This window comes from Bemisia tabaci, chromosome 3 (genome assembly GCF_918797505.1).
Source record: "Bemisia tabaci chromosome 3, PGI_BMITA_v3".
In the NCBI taxonomy this organism is placed as follows: domain Eukaryota; kingdom Metazoa; phylum Arthropoda; class Insecta; order Hemiptera; family Aleyrodidae; genus Bemisia; species Bemisia tabaci.
Window position 1 is genome coordinate 41,554,834 of NC_092795.1, and position 17,645 is coordinate 41,572,478.

General features: G+C 37.8%; 2 protein-coding genes across 3 annotated transcripts in view; one reads left to right on the forward strand and one right to left on the reverse strand.

The window, feature by feature from the left end:
* LOC109039449 (G-protein coupled receptor moody) overlaps window positions 1-17,645 on the forward strand; it is a 264,915-nt gene that overhangs the window by 109,260 nt on the left and 138,010 nt on the right. Inside the window, exon 1 of one of the 2 annotated variants that reach the window (XM_072298372.1) lies at window positions 8,448-10,549. The exons of the other annotated variant lie outside the window; for it this stretch is intronic. Coding sequence (XP_072154473.1) covers window positions 10,544-10,549 — 6 coding nt within the window. The 5' untranslated portion in view covers window positions 8,448-10,543. Of the gene's footprint in view, window positions 1-8,447; window positions 10,550-17,645 lie in introns of those variants that run through there. 2 annotated transcript variants of the gene reach the window in all.
* LOC109039447 (alpha-glucosidase) lies at window positions 76-8,292 on the reverse strand. The gene is made up of 10 exons (XM_019054926.2): window positions 7,888-8,292; window positions 6,985-7,164; window positions 5,977-6,134; window positions 5,581-5,706; window positions 4,618-4,853; window positions 3,580-3,778; window positions 2,534-2,789; window positions 1,594-1,792; window positions 1,137-1,280; window positions 76-489 (listed from the first exon to the last, which is right to left on the reverse strand). Exons 1-10 carry the CDS (start codon window positions 8,099-8,101, stop codon window positions 318-320), a joined length of 1,884 nt encoding a protein of 627 aa, XP_018910471.2. The 5' UTR covers window positions 8,102-8,292; the 3' UTR covers window positions 76-317.

Below are 17,645 nucleotides of genomic sequence, written 5' to 3' on the forward strand. Positions count from 1 at the left end.
ATTCTTTTGGATTTTTAAGCGTGACTTGCGGATAATGTTTCAAGCGAGAATTGTGACCAAAAATTTTCGAATGGCTTCTATAAAAAATATTTTATTTAAATAGTAACTATACAGAAGTTTTATAATTCAAAATGTATGTACATTTTTACAATATATTTTAAATATATTTACAGTTCCATATTACACTCATCTAATCGCAAAATGAACAGTATTTTAGTAACATTCACAGTAAAGGTATTCAAAGGAGTTTGAAATGGGAAGCAACCTTTTAATATTTTATTCAATGTATCTTAATTATTTAAATTATCACAGACGCGCTATACTAAGTATTTACAAAAGAGGAATAAAATGAGAGTCCCAATTGGAACATTCAGCTTCGACGAGCTCGATGTTATCGTCTTATAGGATGGCGGTGGCACTTCTGAGGCAGTTGTCAGGAGAAGGGAGGATTTCGGCCGCATCATGAATTCATTTATAGCCACTTTGTCCCTGAAAAAAAAGAACGACTTCATTATATAAACCTGCAAAGTAATGTATCTTCAACCTGCGTTAGTCGATGCATGAATTGAGCTATTATCATTGCCGGATCCAGCAAATTGGCAACATTGTCTTTCCTCGATTTAAACCTATGGAAATGCATCGATTCTTGGAGAGGTCAGGTGCTATGACTAGAATCGATTATTTAGCATACGTTTAAATAGACGAAATCCGGTGTTGCCAAATTGCTGGATCCGCGTCTGGCCATATCATGTTTCGTTCAATAAACTGCCGTGTTTTAAAAAAGTAAATTAAAATATAAATAATTAAATAAAAAATGCAACTAAGGTTCATCCTAGAATCATGATAAATACGCCCGCTTTCCAAACCGAAATTTAAGTACTCGCGGTTTCATGACAGTGATGCCACTTTTGACCCATAAAAAGATACGCAAAGGTGAAGAATAAAATGACCTGGAAAAATATTTAACCGCTCTGCTGTTTGTAAAGATACACATTTAGTTTTGACATATTCTACATAATTATTATCCTTTCATGTGAGGAATGAAGTGAGCTTTACGAAAAATTATTAATAGGTAACTCAATTTTCCAATATCTAACTCAAAATAATTATGAATAGGGCGTTTCAAATGAACTTACCCAGGTTGATGTTGGGAATTAATGCTGCTAGTGTGAACGGTGAGCGTATCAGGGATGTCATTCATGAACGCTGAGAGGTCAACAGGAGCTGTTTCACTTCCCAAATTGACGACGACCACGTACGTGTCACTGCCATTTTGACGTCTGCGGGAAAAAATAATGGAATCAAAATATCTTTCAGTGCTGAATTCAGCTTTTTACAATCAAAGAGTTGATAACTAAACTGATTGTAAGTTTAACTATAAGTTTATATATAACGATACGAATGTTCAACTTATGTCATCACTTGAAAAAGGTTGTGTCGTTTTTGGAAGTAGAGGATGCGCCTTTTTTGCGAATGCATTAGTTTTGATGACTTAATATTCCCCGGACTCCCTAAACTCTAGCTTATTGAGGTGGCACAGTCCTGCTTCTTTTTAAAAAAATGTCAAAATAATACAGATGCATAGCTCCATACCTAGCAAATGAGAAGACCCATTTAGAGAGAACGTGGGTCTCAAGGGCACCATACAGCATCGTGTCGGTTTTCCGCACATCTATAAGCCGTTTATATACTTTGTAGTGGCTGTTACCCTCAGACTGAACCTGTGCTTTTAGGTTCAACCGCCAAAAGTTTGAGTTGACTGGTAACCATGTTTTCAAACTGGCAGAAAACCCTGAAAAAGAAGGAATATTGACATTAGTAGGTGCATGAGATCTATCTGCTTCAAATATGATCTCTGTGAATGAGTTGTAAAGAGAGTTACAATGTAATTGAAAATATTGAATGGCAATTAATCTCCTGTAAAATTCATGGCTATTCATGCCCTCTATAACTATGAATTTTCTATCAGTTTTTCCGTGGAATTTCTCAGTTTCACGAAAGTTGTAAAGAGAGTTACTATGTAATTGCACATATTGAATGACAGTTAATCTACTTTTAAATTCATGGCTGGTCAGTCATGCCCTCTATAAATATGAATTTTTCATCAGTTTTTCCGTGGAATTTTTCAGTTTTGTTTTAAAATTTAAAATTGAATCATTTAGGACCTAATTTTAAACAGTTAAGCATCCCCCACATTTGCACCATGTCATTGATTTAGAGTCTTATTCACGCCATAGGTAGTCCGAAAAAAAAACAAAAAAAACGACGAAACAACGGAAAATAGTAAGGTTAAAAAACATTTAAGAAATATTACTTTCCGTCTAAAAATGCTTCATAATTGGATGTATTTCTGCCAGACGGAGACCCATACGAATATATGCATAACAGGCCTCACGTCATAATGCACATAGCTCCGTTTGACAGAAATAGTCTAATTATACTAGAAAGATCCTAAAAGGCATACTCTACAGGGATATGTAATTTTCGGTTTCGTTCAAGCAACACATTTTTTCAGGAATACTTGTGCACGAACCAGAGTTTAAAGTTGTGTCCCATTGGAAGGGAGTCCTTTCCGGGTCCCTCGTGACGAGGCGGTACTTCTCCTTGCCGAATTCGCAAGCCTGCGGGTCGACTCCCTCATCAAATCGAACATTGGTGTCTTCCATTCCAATCTCGTCGCCGTAATAAGTGTTACCGGTGCCAGGTAAAAGGAGCCCAATCATGTTCAAACCGTCCACTAGATCAGTACCGTATCGCGAAGCAAGCCGGTGGTTATCATGATTACCAATCTGTAATATTGGAAACGACCCATTGTAAACTGGTGCATATCGTTCAATTAACTTACACTATATTCCGCGGAGTTGATTATCCTGTTTAGTTTCGCTACCGAAATTGCAAAATATCTATCGTGCAGTCGGCAAACAACTATAATACTTTAACGTTAATAAAAGTGTTACTAGCCAATTATTACCTCTGTATAAGGAGAGTAGATATCATACTATTTCGTGTCAAACATGAATTATTGACGACCATGGAGCGCTTTTACTACCGTATGGTTTTTGAGGAAAGATGGTGGAATTTGGTTCTTCTCCATTGGAAGTCGCTAGATAATGCGTATCAGGTGTTGATAATAGTAAACTTAAGTAGTGTACCTACACTTTATCATATGTTATATTCCATGCACGTTTGATACTAGGCTCTTGAAAAAAGCAAGTAGTGCTTGAAACTATTATCTGTGGATGGTATATAGATCGCAAAAACGATAAAAGATGTTGAAATTCAAAATCTAGTTAATAACACTTTGATTTGATGCAAAGACTTGTTCTTATCTAAAGGAGCAACATCCTCAATCTTATAAGGGTACCTCTACGGTTCTGATCGCTCCTGTCTGTCAAGATACGACCACTCTCGCATTTTTGAGCACTACTTCTACAAAAAAAAATTAAAATAAGCTGACGTATTTTTGTTGAAGTGGGTGGTTTTTGCCACTCAAAATTTATTCCAGTGAATGAGGAACTGGATTTTTTTGTAATCCTACATTTTCTCCTTCTGCCCGTGAATAATATATGAAAGCCTTACCACCCAGTTGGGCCACTGTCCCTCGGGCATTCCTGACATCCAACTTTCAATTATTCTTTGGTATTCCTTTGCTGGCGACCGCCCATCAAGAGAGGTGATGAATAGAAAGTTGAAAGGCATATGAGCACCAGGTTTGTCACCAAACTTGTAGTACTCCATAGTTTTATCTAGTGATGTGTATGCCTCTGTTATCATGACCCTGCAACATAAGATGTAAATATGTTATGTTACGAATTGAGAGCTAATCTTGTGCTTGGTACTGATCTTACTTTGTTAATTCCAAGTAATCTCAGTTGGTGCTCAAGTCACCACTTATGTGTATCAGATTGTTGTTTTTTTCCTATTTGCCAGAGCGCACAAAATATAAACAGTAACGTTGAATTAATAAGCATACGTGCTGTGAACCGAAATTAATTTTGAAAGCTACTCCTGTGCAGCAGAAATTCTGGACTCTGTTCCAACACACCTCTGGAAGAAATGCAGGTTCCTATCTCGGTTTTGGGATTTTTTCCAGAAATATTTTTACGTTCCTTGCAATTTTTTTTCTTAAAACGACTTGTGGAATTAAAGCATAATAATTGAAAATATTGGAATAAAGACAACTTTAAGTAAAATTGTACTATGTTTTAAACTTTAGTACGATGGTTTGAGAAAATTTTTATAAAACGTTACGCTGCTACAAAATGGATCATTTAAAAATTCCTTCATTTCGGAGGATATGCAATTTTCTCTCCGGAGAGTTAAAATAGTTGCTCGGGGTAAAAGCAGACTTGCGGCAACAAAAGATATGGCGCGATGCACTGCACCTTGTGTCGACTGCTAAAAATGGATCGTTTCGAAATTCCTTCATTTCGGAGGGTATGCAATTTGATCTCCGGAGAGTTAAAATAGTTGCTGAAGATAAAAGCGGACATGCGGCAACGAATGACATGGCGCGCGGCACAACTTACTGTGGTTCTATAGCCCGATTCTGCTTATATCTCTAGGAATTAAAAATATACTATCATTGCTGATATGAGATTAGCTTGTCTTACTTACTTAGTCTCGCCATCTTTCTTTGAGTAGGCGTCAAAAATCTCCCTGAACTTCGTTATTAATCTGTATGTTGCCGGTTGGTCCATCGTGTGGCAGCGATTGTAGCTCTTAAAATCCCATGGATCTAGATCTGGGGACAGTAATTCTTGATCCCTATACTGGGGATCTTCATACAAGAAGGTAACAGCATCCATCCGAAGACCATCAATGCCTCTGTCTAGCCAAAATCTGATCACATCCTATTCGGCACATAAAAACATCAAAATCATTAAAACGAGAATAAACCGAAACTAAGGATGGTTTCCTGCAAGCACGCTAAAAAACCAATGCATTCTTGAGGATATGTGAGAAAAAAAACTGTGTCTATCATACTTATTGGCAGCTCAATGAATCAATCGTATGTTACTCGAAAAGTAAATTACGGCCGAAATCAAAATGATCGATTAATGATCCGAGACTGTGGCCAAGACTGTAGACCTCAAATCTGTCAATCAACAACTGTTGCAGCACTGAGGGTATCTCATCTATCTCAAAACTAAAGGTGAAATGAAAATTTTCTGACTCCTCCAAACTTTTTTGGGCACATCACGATATCTGCAAATGTAGCCTTAATGAAATACAAACGCCTCTATACTAATAACATTTATTAACTTTCAGAGATAAACAAATAGTCTTGTTCTTTGAGAATATTTGTGTAGTTTGACAATGTAATAACCGCAAAAAAAAACCTCCAAGACTTGGATGGTATTTTTCTAAACCCAACAATAGCATTCAATTAAACATTTATGCATATTTGAAGATATTTTTGTAGGGAGAGACAACATTTCTGAGAGGTTTGGATATGCATTGAGATAATCGCAGAGGAAAAGGAAATACCACTTAGAATAATACACCTTTCGTGGAAAAACTTAATCACTTCTCCATTTCCGTTTTGATTTGTAAACATCTGTAAATCTGAATACTCACCGTCATCTCTTTAACGAGTTCTTTGCTGTTGTAGTTTAGGTCAGGTTGCTTGTAATGGAATAGGTGGAGATAATATTGTTGCCTTTCCTCATTCCAGCTCCAAGTGTAGCCTCCAAATTCACTGATCTGTTAGGGAGAAATGAAATAGTCTCAGGGCTTTGAATATTAAAATTTGCTCATTTTAAGTGATAGAAAGAAAATTCTTAAAATTAGAAAACAGAAAAGAGTGGATGGCGGTGTAATTGTTCCAAAAACCTGGAGGGAAAGTGCATGGGGAAATTTTCAAGGTAATGTCGGATAAATTTAAAAAAATATTTGTTGTCTAAATATAACTAGAAAAAGGCCCAGGGGGTCATGAAATCATAATTAAAGTCCTAAAAGCGCAATTTAACTTACCCAGTTAGTCGGTGGCATCCTCTCTCCTTTCGCGTTGAACTTTGCGTCTTTCCAGACGTAGTAATTGGTGTATGGCTCAATTTTTTTAATAGATTTTTGGAACCATGGGTGCTGATCACTCGTATGATTAGGAACGAAGTCCAGCAAGAGTCGCAATCCTGAGACATGCAAAACGTTAGAGTGTAATGATGGGTTAGGCAAAAATTACATGTTTACCCTTAGACACCAACATTTCTGATTTCCGTCGCTCCGTTGCTTTGAAAAGCTTTTGAACTCGCAACTAAAAACCCATATAAGCCAGTGACGTGTAGCTATGGTGTCGTTGCCTCGACCGGGCTATGCTGTGTTGCCAATTGTTGGAGGATAGGTTAGCCCGGATGTGGCTACCGCCACTCATGATGGTCAGAAGAGTTTGTGTTTCAGCTGGGTAGCTAAAATTTTTTTTTTTTTGGGGGGGGGGGGCATTTTAATTTCATCACCAATTTCTTGTCACCAAAAACCAATTGTTTCTTTCAAGAAAAGAGAGAGAGAAAAAACGATTATTCCATAAATTTCCTTTTCAGCGCGGTGATTTAGTTAAGTTTATTGTATTAATTCGAGCACTGAGGGAAATTATCTGGCATCATTGCTGAAAGCTTCCCAAGGTTTACTTCGGTTTCGGCAAGGATGTGAATGAAGAGGAGAACCTTGAAACTGGCCTGTGATCGTTGCAGAAAACCCTGAAAATGTTTGATTGCTTTGATATAAAGGAGAGGATGTATATTTGTATCACAGCTTACCATAAATTAAGAGAAAATATGAAAGGACTAAAATTATATAGATGAAATCAGTAGAACAAAGCAACATAGAAATTGAATCAAAAGCCGTGATAGAACTTCGTGTTCCATTATTATACATATAAAAAAATACAAGAGCTATCATCAACACAATGTCATTAAATCTGAGCTGCCCCTCTTTAATAGTTGTGAAAATGTCCGTAGAGCAGTTAGTGAACTAATGTGTATGTACCTGCTTTATGTAGAGCGTTTTTTAAGTATTCCAGATCTTCCAATGTTCCGTAGACCGGATCAATTTTAGTATAATTTGAGATGTCGTATCCGAGATCCAAATTAGGAGATTCAAAAATGGGGTTCAGCCATACTGCCGTCACCCCCAGATCTTTTAAGTACCACACTTTCTCTGCAATACCTAGAAGAAAATATTTTTGCTTAGGTGTTGAATTTCAAGAATTGGTTGAGAGTTCTTCCCTAGACTTGTTTTAATAGGGGGGACTTAGCCCAAGAAAGGGAAAAAAATAAATAACAGACATTGATGAAGTTCACTACTCTATTTATCTTATACTCTTTTAGTGAAAATTGTCTCCCTTTTAAGATAATTTGTTTAATTGCCTACACAGTAAACATTTGCTTCAGCAAACGCAAGTAGAAACCTTATATGGCAAAAATTGTGACTGAAAAGTGACGATTCTCGTAATTTTGCAACCTTAGATTTCGTTAATTTAAATGTATGTAAAATTATCGATATACATTTCAACAGACTGCTTCATCTGCAATCGATTATTTGCAGTAGGGTTAAATGGAGGGAACTTGTGTAGTAAACTTAAGACATTGCCCCAAATGGCAATATATTCGCCTTAATTAGGTCATATTTCTGTATAATATATTCTATTGAATCACTTTTTCCTCTCCATCTACTTTATAAGATCTCACCACCTCTGAATGTAACTGAGTAAGCAATCAGTCACATCAATTAGAAATTCGCCCATCCTTACTTGTATCACCCAAAGTTATGACAATAATACTATATATTAGGAGCATTCCATCACATCGTGCATGCGGAGGACCACACATTACAATTACTTTTAATTGGATTTGACATTAATTATTCTAATTAAAATTCAGCCCCGCATACCTCTTAAATCCCCAATACCATCTGCATTGCTGTCACGGAATGATCTTGGATAAACTTGATAGAAGACACCTCGCTGCCACCAATCCAGAGCTTGATTTTTCAAGGCCAACGCCTCACTAAAATTTGTCGCGTAGCCAAAAATAGCCAAATATAACGCAAACTTGTACATGTTTTTGAAATAAAGTTCCTTTATGAAATTATTTAATATGATCATTTGGTGGGTCAGAGGTATGAGGTGCACGAACCACCTCTGTGGCTCTCAAACAATTCAAGGGAACACTATACAATGACTGAATTGTGAATGGAACACGGAGATGAATTACAATGACAATATGATTTCGAGTCAACTCTCCTGATCTATGAGTTATGACTCAAATGAAACTGCAGAGCCGAAGTATTTGGCGGAGAGTGAACTGGTTCTCACAAGGAATGGTGGTTTTATATACCCATAACAAGCACTTGAGTGTACTTAAAAGAGCACTTGAAAGATGACTCTAAACAAAAAATAGTCCCCTTCAGCAGTTGCAAACGCGTAAATTCGTTTGTTCGTTATGCAATGTTGTCGAATGCATTCGAACAGAATGAATTATATTTACTTATTTTCTCCCCTTACTGGCTGGCTAACAGCTCGCTAGCATGTATTATCATTGGCACACAAAGAGGAGGGAGACATGGAACTCCATAAATTAAATCAATGTCACAAGCTGAGCAAATCAATCAAACAGGTTGCAATTTTAAATAAAATACAAGGGAATTCACGAAGAATACGGGAGAAAAGTGTACAATAATTAATGACATGAATAATTAACTCAATCATTTTAATAATTTGATATCGTACCATAGGTACTTTCAACAGAGTATTAATTACACTGTCCGCGGTATAGAATACATCCTATTCAGCCTCTGTTTCGATTTTATTCCGAACGACAGAGATAACATCTTAGGCTGAAAGAGAAGGTAGTGAACATTTCGAGTTTAACTAATTCACCCGCACATTAAAAAATTGACCTTGAATGATTTCCCATCAAATTAAATAATAATCAAATAAAAAATCTGATAGGAATAGGTAAATTACTTAAAACTTTATAATTCAGAAAATTCCCTGAAGGTAAGATATTCCATTTTTTTAAAGCTAGGGTAAAAAGCCACCATAAATGGCTACCATTCCGACTGAACAATTAATACACTTAATACCTATTTGCTCTGCATGCCAATTAAAACCCCCTTATTATTATTAATCCTGAAAAATACCAGGAGATTATCAGTGGCGAAACGTGAATAATCAATTATCGATATTTCCCCATTTGAAGTTATGGTAAAGAATCAATTATGAGGGCGTTCGCTGCGAACACCCTGTTTATCGATCATTTCCCATAGGTTTATATGGCAGATCAATCGATACATCGAAAAGCACGCCACGCCTCTGGAGATTATTATTTTGCAAAAGTCTTGACGTTACGGACAGCATGCATCAGCTGTGCTCATAATTTTCAATTTCGACGAATTTTATCTTGAAAAATTCAGGGGGCTGAATTTTGAACATTCTCAAATAATTATATTAAAGTTTAACCTTTCAGTCATTGACTATCATGGTGAGCACAATTTTGAAGTATTTATTGGCAACGTATTTGAAATCATAAGAAGTGTCTAGATTTTAAGCGCTTTGAGAGGCCGGTATTGCAATAACCCGAAACGGATATTTTCAGTATGTGTGAAAATAAACGGCAAAAACACCCTAGTGCTCATCCTAAATCGCAAGCAAATGCGGGCACTATAAGAGGTTTGCATTCATAAATTATCTTCCACTCAGGGAATGCACCATTTACTTCCCTTATCCAACTTGTTGCATTTACGGCAAAAAGAATGTTTCAATTTCTATTATACCAATCTGTTTTGTAGCGTGTTTGGACACATGGTAAATTACTTAAATGGGTAAAACAACTCATGTGTCTCGACTAAATAAACGTTTTAATGATTATTCGGATGGGGATTAAAATAAAAAATTCAATCATTACTCCCTTCAAATCATTTCTTTAAGCTCCCTGACTCTCTAAATTTTCGGGGAGTAAAATCAACAGGTAATAAGAGAAAAGGTAGAGAGAGAGAGGTAATATAGTAATGACTTTTTGCAAGGACAATATTGTTGATAATGTCTTGTTGCTACAGTCATATTATTTACATTTAGAGGTGGAATTGATAGGGAATAGAGTGCACTTTCTATCCCGGCGACGTTTGTTAGACTTGACATTGCACTCGTTTTTTATGTTCACAAGATAGTCATATTGTCAGCGACTAGAGTAGGTGTTGATTTTCTCATTTGCTCTTTATCAATCGCGCACTTGTCCAACGCTTGCGGCGGCTCCAAAAACAACTAGTAACATCTCGAACCCTCTCGAAGACGCGCTCTTATTTCTCACAATGAAATGACGTGTTCGGACACTCATCAACATATCTACTAGAGCTTTTGAACACTTGAAATTTGATTTCGTGTCGCCTCTGGACGATCGGCGCCGATCAAATCTGAAGAGGAGTCACAGAAGTCATCTATGAGAGCATCGTGCCTTCGATAAACACGACTAGGCATGAAATTTAAGAGCATCTAGAAGTTTAAGAAGTGGTGAAGAAAGCGGCAATTTCAACCTGACCGGTCCCCTTCATGCAGGTATGATATGATATGGATCGAGTTCATCAGAAAGGCACTGACCCATATTTTCGAAAAAAATGAGTTAAGAATATGTTTTTGAGTTCCACTCGTTGAATATATTCCACTCCCAAAAACTCAAAGTCGAGAAAAAAAAATAGTCTGCGTTAAGAGGGGTTAAAGTTTATTCTCTATATTGAGCCTTATGGAGAAATAATATTTCAACTCTTTATCTCAGTTTCAACTTAATGCGGGTTGGTACTTTTCTGATAAACTGAGTCCATATACGAGTCGAAGGTACGGCACAGTATCGAATAAGGTAAAAGTCTCTTTCAAGCTCAGTACTAGATGGACTTTGGCTATACAGAGGTACTGAGAGGCTCATAAAGTACAGGTGACCATTAGAAACAAGCAGGTTGGTATTTGCGCTTGCAGTGGCAATTAATAACATTATCCTTGGAACATCCTCAAAATATATTTGCTGGTGGTTAGCTCCTCGCAGGAATAGTCTTTTATGGGACCAGGACGTCCTCTGGAGCTCAAGAATGAAATCAAAACAAACCTCTATCCACCCACTGACGGCGCTTTAGACGCGATGTGTGGGTTTATTCGGAAATACTGATCATGTGAAGTTCACCTTCAATTAACCCGGCTAGCAAAAAAACACTCAGGGAAGCGGAAATGTTAATCTGTTTTGGTACCACGCATTCATGTCGTTACATGCTTTGATTGATATGTAGGACTATTCGTAGGTTCTACTACCTGAAATTTGCTTTTAATTTAATGGGATACACATAGGTACCTAAATCCTTTGGAAAAATTGAGTAATACAGATAGTCAAAACGTAAAAACAAAAATCAGTTTTCGTTATCTCATAATGCACAGATTCCATTGGACAAGTTTAACGTCATTGCAGGCGCGGCGGACCTGTCAAATCAATACAATGCGATTGATAGATAGCAATTTGACAGAATTTTTACCAAAATACCAACTTTTTGGGTGTCCACTTTGTACTAAAAATGTTTCATTTTCTTTGATGTTGCTGAGATTGTCACGACATGTTTTTGGAGACTCCAATTTTCAGGGTGATGACCCCCGTTTGTTAACCCCCCAAGGATGGGCCGGGTGGATTTGGGACCACGAAATTTGTATCGCTTGGGGTCGATTCCTGATACATCCTCGACCAGGCCCTATACTGTGACTCAAACTAAACAAGAAATTCGTGATCTGAGTCATCCTGTATAGAGAACATCAAGTATGAGCGTTGTTCATGTCACCTCTGAATGACGCTCCCTATGTATTAATCTACGAGTGCAAAACCTTGCAAATGTTTCAACAAGTATTGAAACAAGCAATTCGCGTAATGAGACTGACTTTGTGGCAAGGACTCTTTGCTGACGTTACCAAGGATTGACGATTAAATGACGTTATACTAAGTGCGGCCTTGTTTAGATAAGCAAAAATACTGAGGTCTGATTTCACTCCCACGCGTTAATTGCAATTAGGACAAGGCATCACGATCACGATGCCACATTGGTGATGACACAGTAAAAGAATGAATGTGGATTGCCGAAAATGAAAGAGAGGAGGATATTCAAGTATTACGATTTTCATTTTGAGGAAAAGTAGTCAGATCAAATAGGTTTTAGAGCCAGGCCCAGATAGGATGGAGAAGAGGAAGTAAGGCACCACGTAATGGTTTTCATTTAAAAAATTGTATATTTTGCATGGGTGAAAAATTAAATTATTGTCATTTTTTTCAAAATCCTGGTCAAGACAGGAGAGGAGTGAGGTCAATGGCACCAAAAATTGTACTTTACAAAGCGAAAACTGACATTTATTTAAAACTCAAACAGAAATATCAAGAACGAGTCAGAATGATGAATTTAAAGAACAAGAAGACAAGAGAGGTTGCTTAAAAACTAAAAACAGGAGGCAAATGCACTGTCGTCGCCGGCCGCTGGGTTTTTACGATGCGTTACTAGATGACGTAGGGCCTAACGTTATACTTGGACGCCTCCCTGCTTCTTTTTTGCTGTAATATTTTCATTGAAAATGGGAATTTTCCCGAATAGTTTCAAGTTCAGACACAACTTGTCTCAAAATATTTATAGCTTTTAGTTGCTTGTCTAATCATGATTTTGGACAATCGTAGACACTTTCCTCTTAGTTTTTTGCTATTTTATAACCGATTAAACTAATTATTTCCTTCACTGCTTTCCTTTTTCTTGTGAAACCAATTTTAAGTAAGTAAAATGCTCTCTGAGTCTGCCTAAATACTTAATCCACGTACTATGAACGAATGGAAACTTGACATAATTAAGTGAGACGAATTCAATAATTAATAGTGAATCTGAAATATTCCTCAATCTTTTTCAGAGTAATTTTGGAGTCAGAAGCACATTTATCTGAAAAGAAATTAAACAACTCTGCCGCAAGAAGGACTGAACTGGCTTGTCACGTGGGATACCAAGCGTAAACTTCATTCATCAAAACACTTTCCAGTTGTTGACGCGTCATTGAAGCTTATCAATCAAAACACTCATCTATCATTGAGAATGAAGTTTAAGTTTTCGCTCTTGCAAAAACTACTTTACTTGAGATGTTGTTTACCAAGGTTTCATTTAAACGCGCGCCTTTTCAATTTCTATGTTCTGCAGCATATGAGAAAATGTCATCCAATAATTTCTTCTAGTTTCCCTGGTAAAAATTGGCAGTAGAATCTTTGTTCCAAAATACCATAGACCTACAACCGACTGTAAGATTTCCACTAGCTTCTATAGCCGGCATCACAATTTCTTATAGCCTTTTATAGCCGATGGCGATAGTACCAGCCTGGCGATAAAGTGTATGCTATCCGTTACTAATTACGGCTGCTAGGACTTAAAGAGTTTTTGGACTACCGCTCTCTTTTTGGGCCGTAGTATCTTGATTTATTTTGCGAGGAAAGCTCCGTACTTTGAAGAATGCCTGCCATTCCTAATATGTTGGAGCGCCCTCAATTTCGTACGATACTGTGCAATACCTCTGGTGTGAAATAGTTGCTTCAAGCGCCGTGGTACGCTGCGGCGCAGCGCGGCGGGCGGGCAGCCAGCGCGAAACGCGCCTACAAACCTAACAGGGATACTTCACGCATTGCGCAGTGCGTGAAGTATTCCTGTTAGGTTTGTAGGCGTCAGTGCGCCGCCGCTCCGCTTTGTGTTAGGCTCCAATATTTAATCTCGTGGAGTCAGCGTTGTTCAACTCATGACTTTGAAATGTTTGCACACTTTGTATGGATTACTCTCATTTCAATTGATGAAAACAAATATGTAGCAAAGGAAAATATAATGTGCGTTTTGTAAATATTATGGTGATTCAGTACAAACTTGCGGATTTACAAAGCACACGTATTTCTACACAATTTCTTGTAGACATTTATAGCCGATGGCGAAAAAGCAACAGCCAGGCGATAAAGTGTAAAGCCCAGCGACAGGAACTGTAGCCCGGCTGTTTAATTTTTTATCGCTTCGTGTAGCCCGGCCGTATGATTTTTCCACTTTCTACAGCCAGCTATATAATTTTCTATCGCCTTCTTCAGTCGACTATAAGAACTCCTATGGTATTTTGAAACTCAGCTCCTATCGCCAATTTTTACCAGGGTTCACTGATCTCTTCTAAAAATTTGCCGAAATTTTTTCTCGTGTCGATTTGCTCATTAAAAAAGTCCGTCGGATATGGGTGTTTCCTCGAAAATTTTAAGACCATTTAGTGCGACCAAGAAAAAGGAGCAAAAGATAATTATTTGAACTTCGATGATCAGTTAAAGAAAAATATTAGGTTTAGAAATTTAACACTTAATTAGGGTAGTAAAATTTTGTAAAACTTTTCCCTTCTCGTCGTGACACAGGATATTCGGACATACTATTTGGCTGTCGTTGTATTATAAAGCAGAAATTTCCAAATTTAATGTATTCCTTTCAAGGCATACATTAAATTTTAATAAACTCATTACGATTTGCTAGTTTACAATTAACGTTAAGAAACTGAAATTTCCAACAAAACATTCCAGGTCTATTTCATATAATTTTCCGTTTAATTTTCCTGACGATAGGATATGACCTCCTCCTTTGATCGTCACTTTGCTATTCAAAAATAATTTTCATTTCTTTTCCCTCTTTTTATTGAAAATTAATTTAGACGTAAGTCTGGCACGTACAAAACGTCTTTGGAGATGTGCGCTTGACCTTTAGAATTACGTTTTACGAAATGAAAACTGCACTTCTAGATCAAGAAAAGCATATTTAGAGAAGCGTTGGAACTAACTCTACGTTGAGAGTGTGACCTTTATTGACAAGCTGTTGCCTTATTCATTTATTGAGGATTGAGCATAGCAATATCCTGAACTGCTACGCATGAGAGGATCTACCAAAACAGGATAGAGATAAACGCTGATTTGGTTGGGTGAGCGAGGAAAACAAGGAATCAAAACACCAGCTAACGAAAGAGATATCTTGGAGAGGCGCCGGAGAGCAAAACCCAAAACAAAAAGGACTCCAAACTGAAAGAGAGAGGCCCGCTCTTTTCTGATGAAAAGGAACGTATGCTGTTGCGAAATAAGGCCGTGAAATGTGCGCTGTTTACCTAGCTCGATGGGATTTTCGACGGAATCCGACATCGAGGATCGCAGTTTTCTTCCCGAAAATAAACTTTCCCGACGACGTCTTCCCCGCCTGCCCCGGAAAAGAAAGAAAAAATGGCAATAACTCCTTGAACTAAGATTTCGAAAATTGAGTGGAATATCTTGAAGTTGGTGAAGTTTCAAAGCTTATTCGCGCTTTGTTCGACGGGAAAAATGCTCGCGGAGTCATATGAGGAAAACTTTTGAGCAGCTCCTTTCAGCTTATTAACAATATCCCGCACACATAATGCGATCTCTTTCGGCAAAAAGAGCTTTGCAAAGTATCCAGCTCTATCTCACGATGCTCTCGTGCACACATTCGACCGACAACAACTCAAGTACGCACGTTGCATTGAGTGCAAATCGCCAAACTACGGCTTTTTATGTATTAGTATTTTAATAATCCATTTTAAAGAATTGATTTTAGGCTAGACATCGATTATTTTATATCTTTCTCTATGATATAGAATCATAGGAGTAACGTGTAATGCACAGAACCTAAGAAGATAATATACAAAGAAAGCCCGAATAATTTAACTAGAAAAAACAATGGGTGAACAAGGCTAAAAAAAGAGACATCGAAAAAAAAAAAAAAAAAAAAAAAAAAACTAGGACGTTCGGCAAATATGCGTTTAAGGGTCTTTAGATTTTTATGATTTATTTTTGTTTCCTGGTCGAGGAGGGAGTTGAAATCACCCCGAAACGTCCCAAGTTGGTATTTTTTTTCTCTCTCTCTCTCTCTCTCTGTTTTCAGCCTTGTTTACCCATTGTTTTGTGTTTTTTCTAGAACCTGATAAGTATAACGCGTCGGGGGTTGTACCGCGAAGCGGTCAAGGGGCGCACCTCCAGAACGATTAAATGGACGATAAACAATGTTACCAATCCCCGAGAATCGCCACTGAGAGCAGGAAGAGAAAAATTTCGGATAAGTCCCGCAGTCCTCTTTAAACCACGCACAGCCTTTTCGATTGAGCAAAGAGGGAGGGTGGGGAGAAAGGGATTGCTAAAAATCGGAGCCTGCTTTTGAAGGCGTTGCCGTAAACAAAGGGGGTGGTGGGCCAGTGTGACGGATGGTAATTAAAACTGTTAGCAGTCCATAAAATGAAATATCGCTCTTTTTTACACCACGGGACTTGTGCACACGCTGCCAAGTTTACATGCGTTGAATAAACGTTAGGCGTGAACCCGAGAGACGAGCCAATAATCAGGGGGTTGAACGTACCAAAACATTTTCACCCCATAGCGTCACAAACCCATGTAAACAGAATTGAATCAGTGAGAATGAAAACACACCAACTCAGCAACTCGAAAATGCTCAATTTCCATCACAGACAGTTAATCTACATGAAGATCATTGATGTTATAGCGCATCTATTCCAACTGGAACCTTTAAAGTGTCCATAAGTGCTGTCTTTCGGCAGCAAAAATCTTTTTCTTAAACTAACTTCTTCATCTACTATGCATTCTTGTGTGTGTGTCATGATTATTTTAATTTTTCCTCGTTGGTGTGTTTTCGTTCTCACTGATTCAATTCAAGACTAGATCCAACCGGACTAGATCTATAACTTCGGCTCCCTAAATAAGATAAAGCATCCGTCTCTCTTGCACACGCTTTGATACATCCGAACCATAGGATTCAAACTTCTCTCTTATGTTAAGCGGTGCATCGCGGCTAGAAAAGGATCCAAGCTTGACAACAGAGCTCCAGTGGTCGATGGGTGAATTATGCTCGATCGTAGGCGCCCGAGACTCGGCGTGGCCGTGTCGAGCCTCCCCCTCCCCCTTTCTCCTCCGTGCAAGGTCTATCGGCTTCTATAATATGTGTGTTTAGTGGATTTATTTCGTGCAGCTTTTAAAAGGCTTAATGAATGAAAAGTTTCTCTTCTTCCCCCATTCCCGCATCTCTCGTCGCTGCGAGACGTCCGCAATCCCTGCCCGCGTTGCCCTGTGGGGCCGTTCGTAAAATATATGATGATAAACATGGGATTTTTTCGTCCTACTTCTCGTCCGTAACGCACTCGAAACGCAGGTCAATACCATTCATAAGAAGAAAAAATCCCTTTGATGAATCCTCTCTTGTCCCCCGAATATGTAGAAAAATCACGGATTTAAACAGCATACATTACTTCTCTCTCTCTTTAAAATTGTGAAAAATAAGGCGAAAATGAAAGAGGAAAATATGAGCACAATCAGTGGTTTGAAAATTTGTCAATAATACTGCCACCATTTTAAACTTTTTGGAAACAATGTATCATAGCAGAAAGACTTGTGTACTTTGGGGCAACATTTTCACAGAATTCACTTCTAAATACTACCAATAACTCAACTTGAAAATTTGAGGAGCATAAGTAGAACAGTTTTCATTTTATAGAGCGCTAAGTTCGAAAAAACGCGGGAAAATCTTGATGGATTTACGGCGTTCTTGCTTAGCACGACAGAATAGGATTTAAAAAAAAA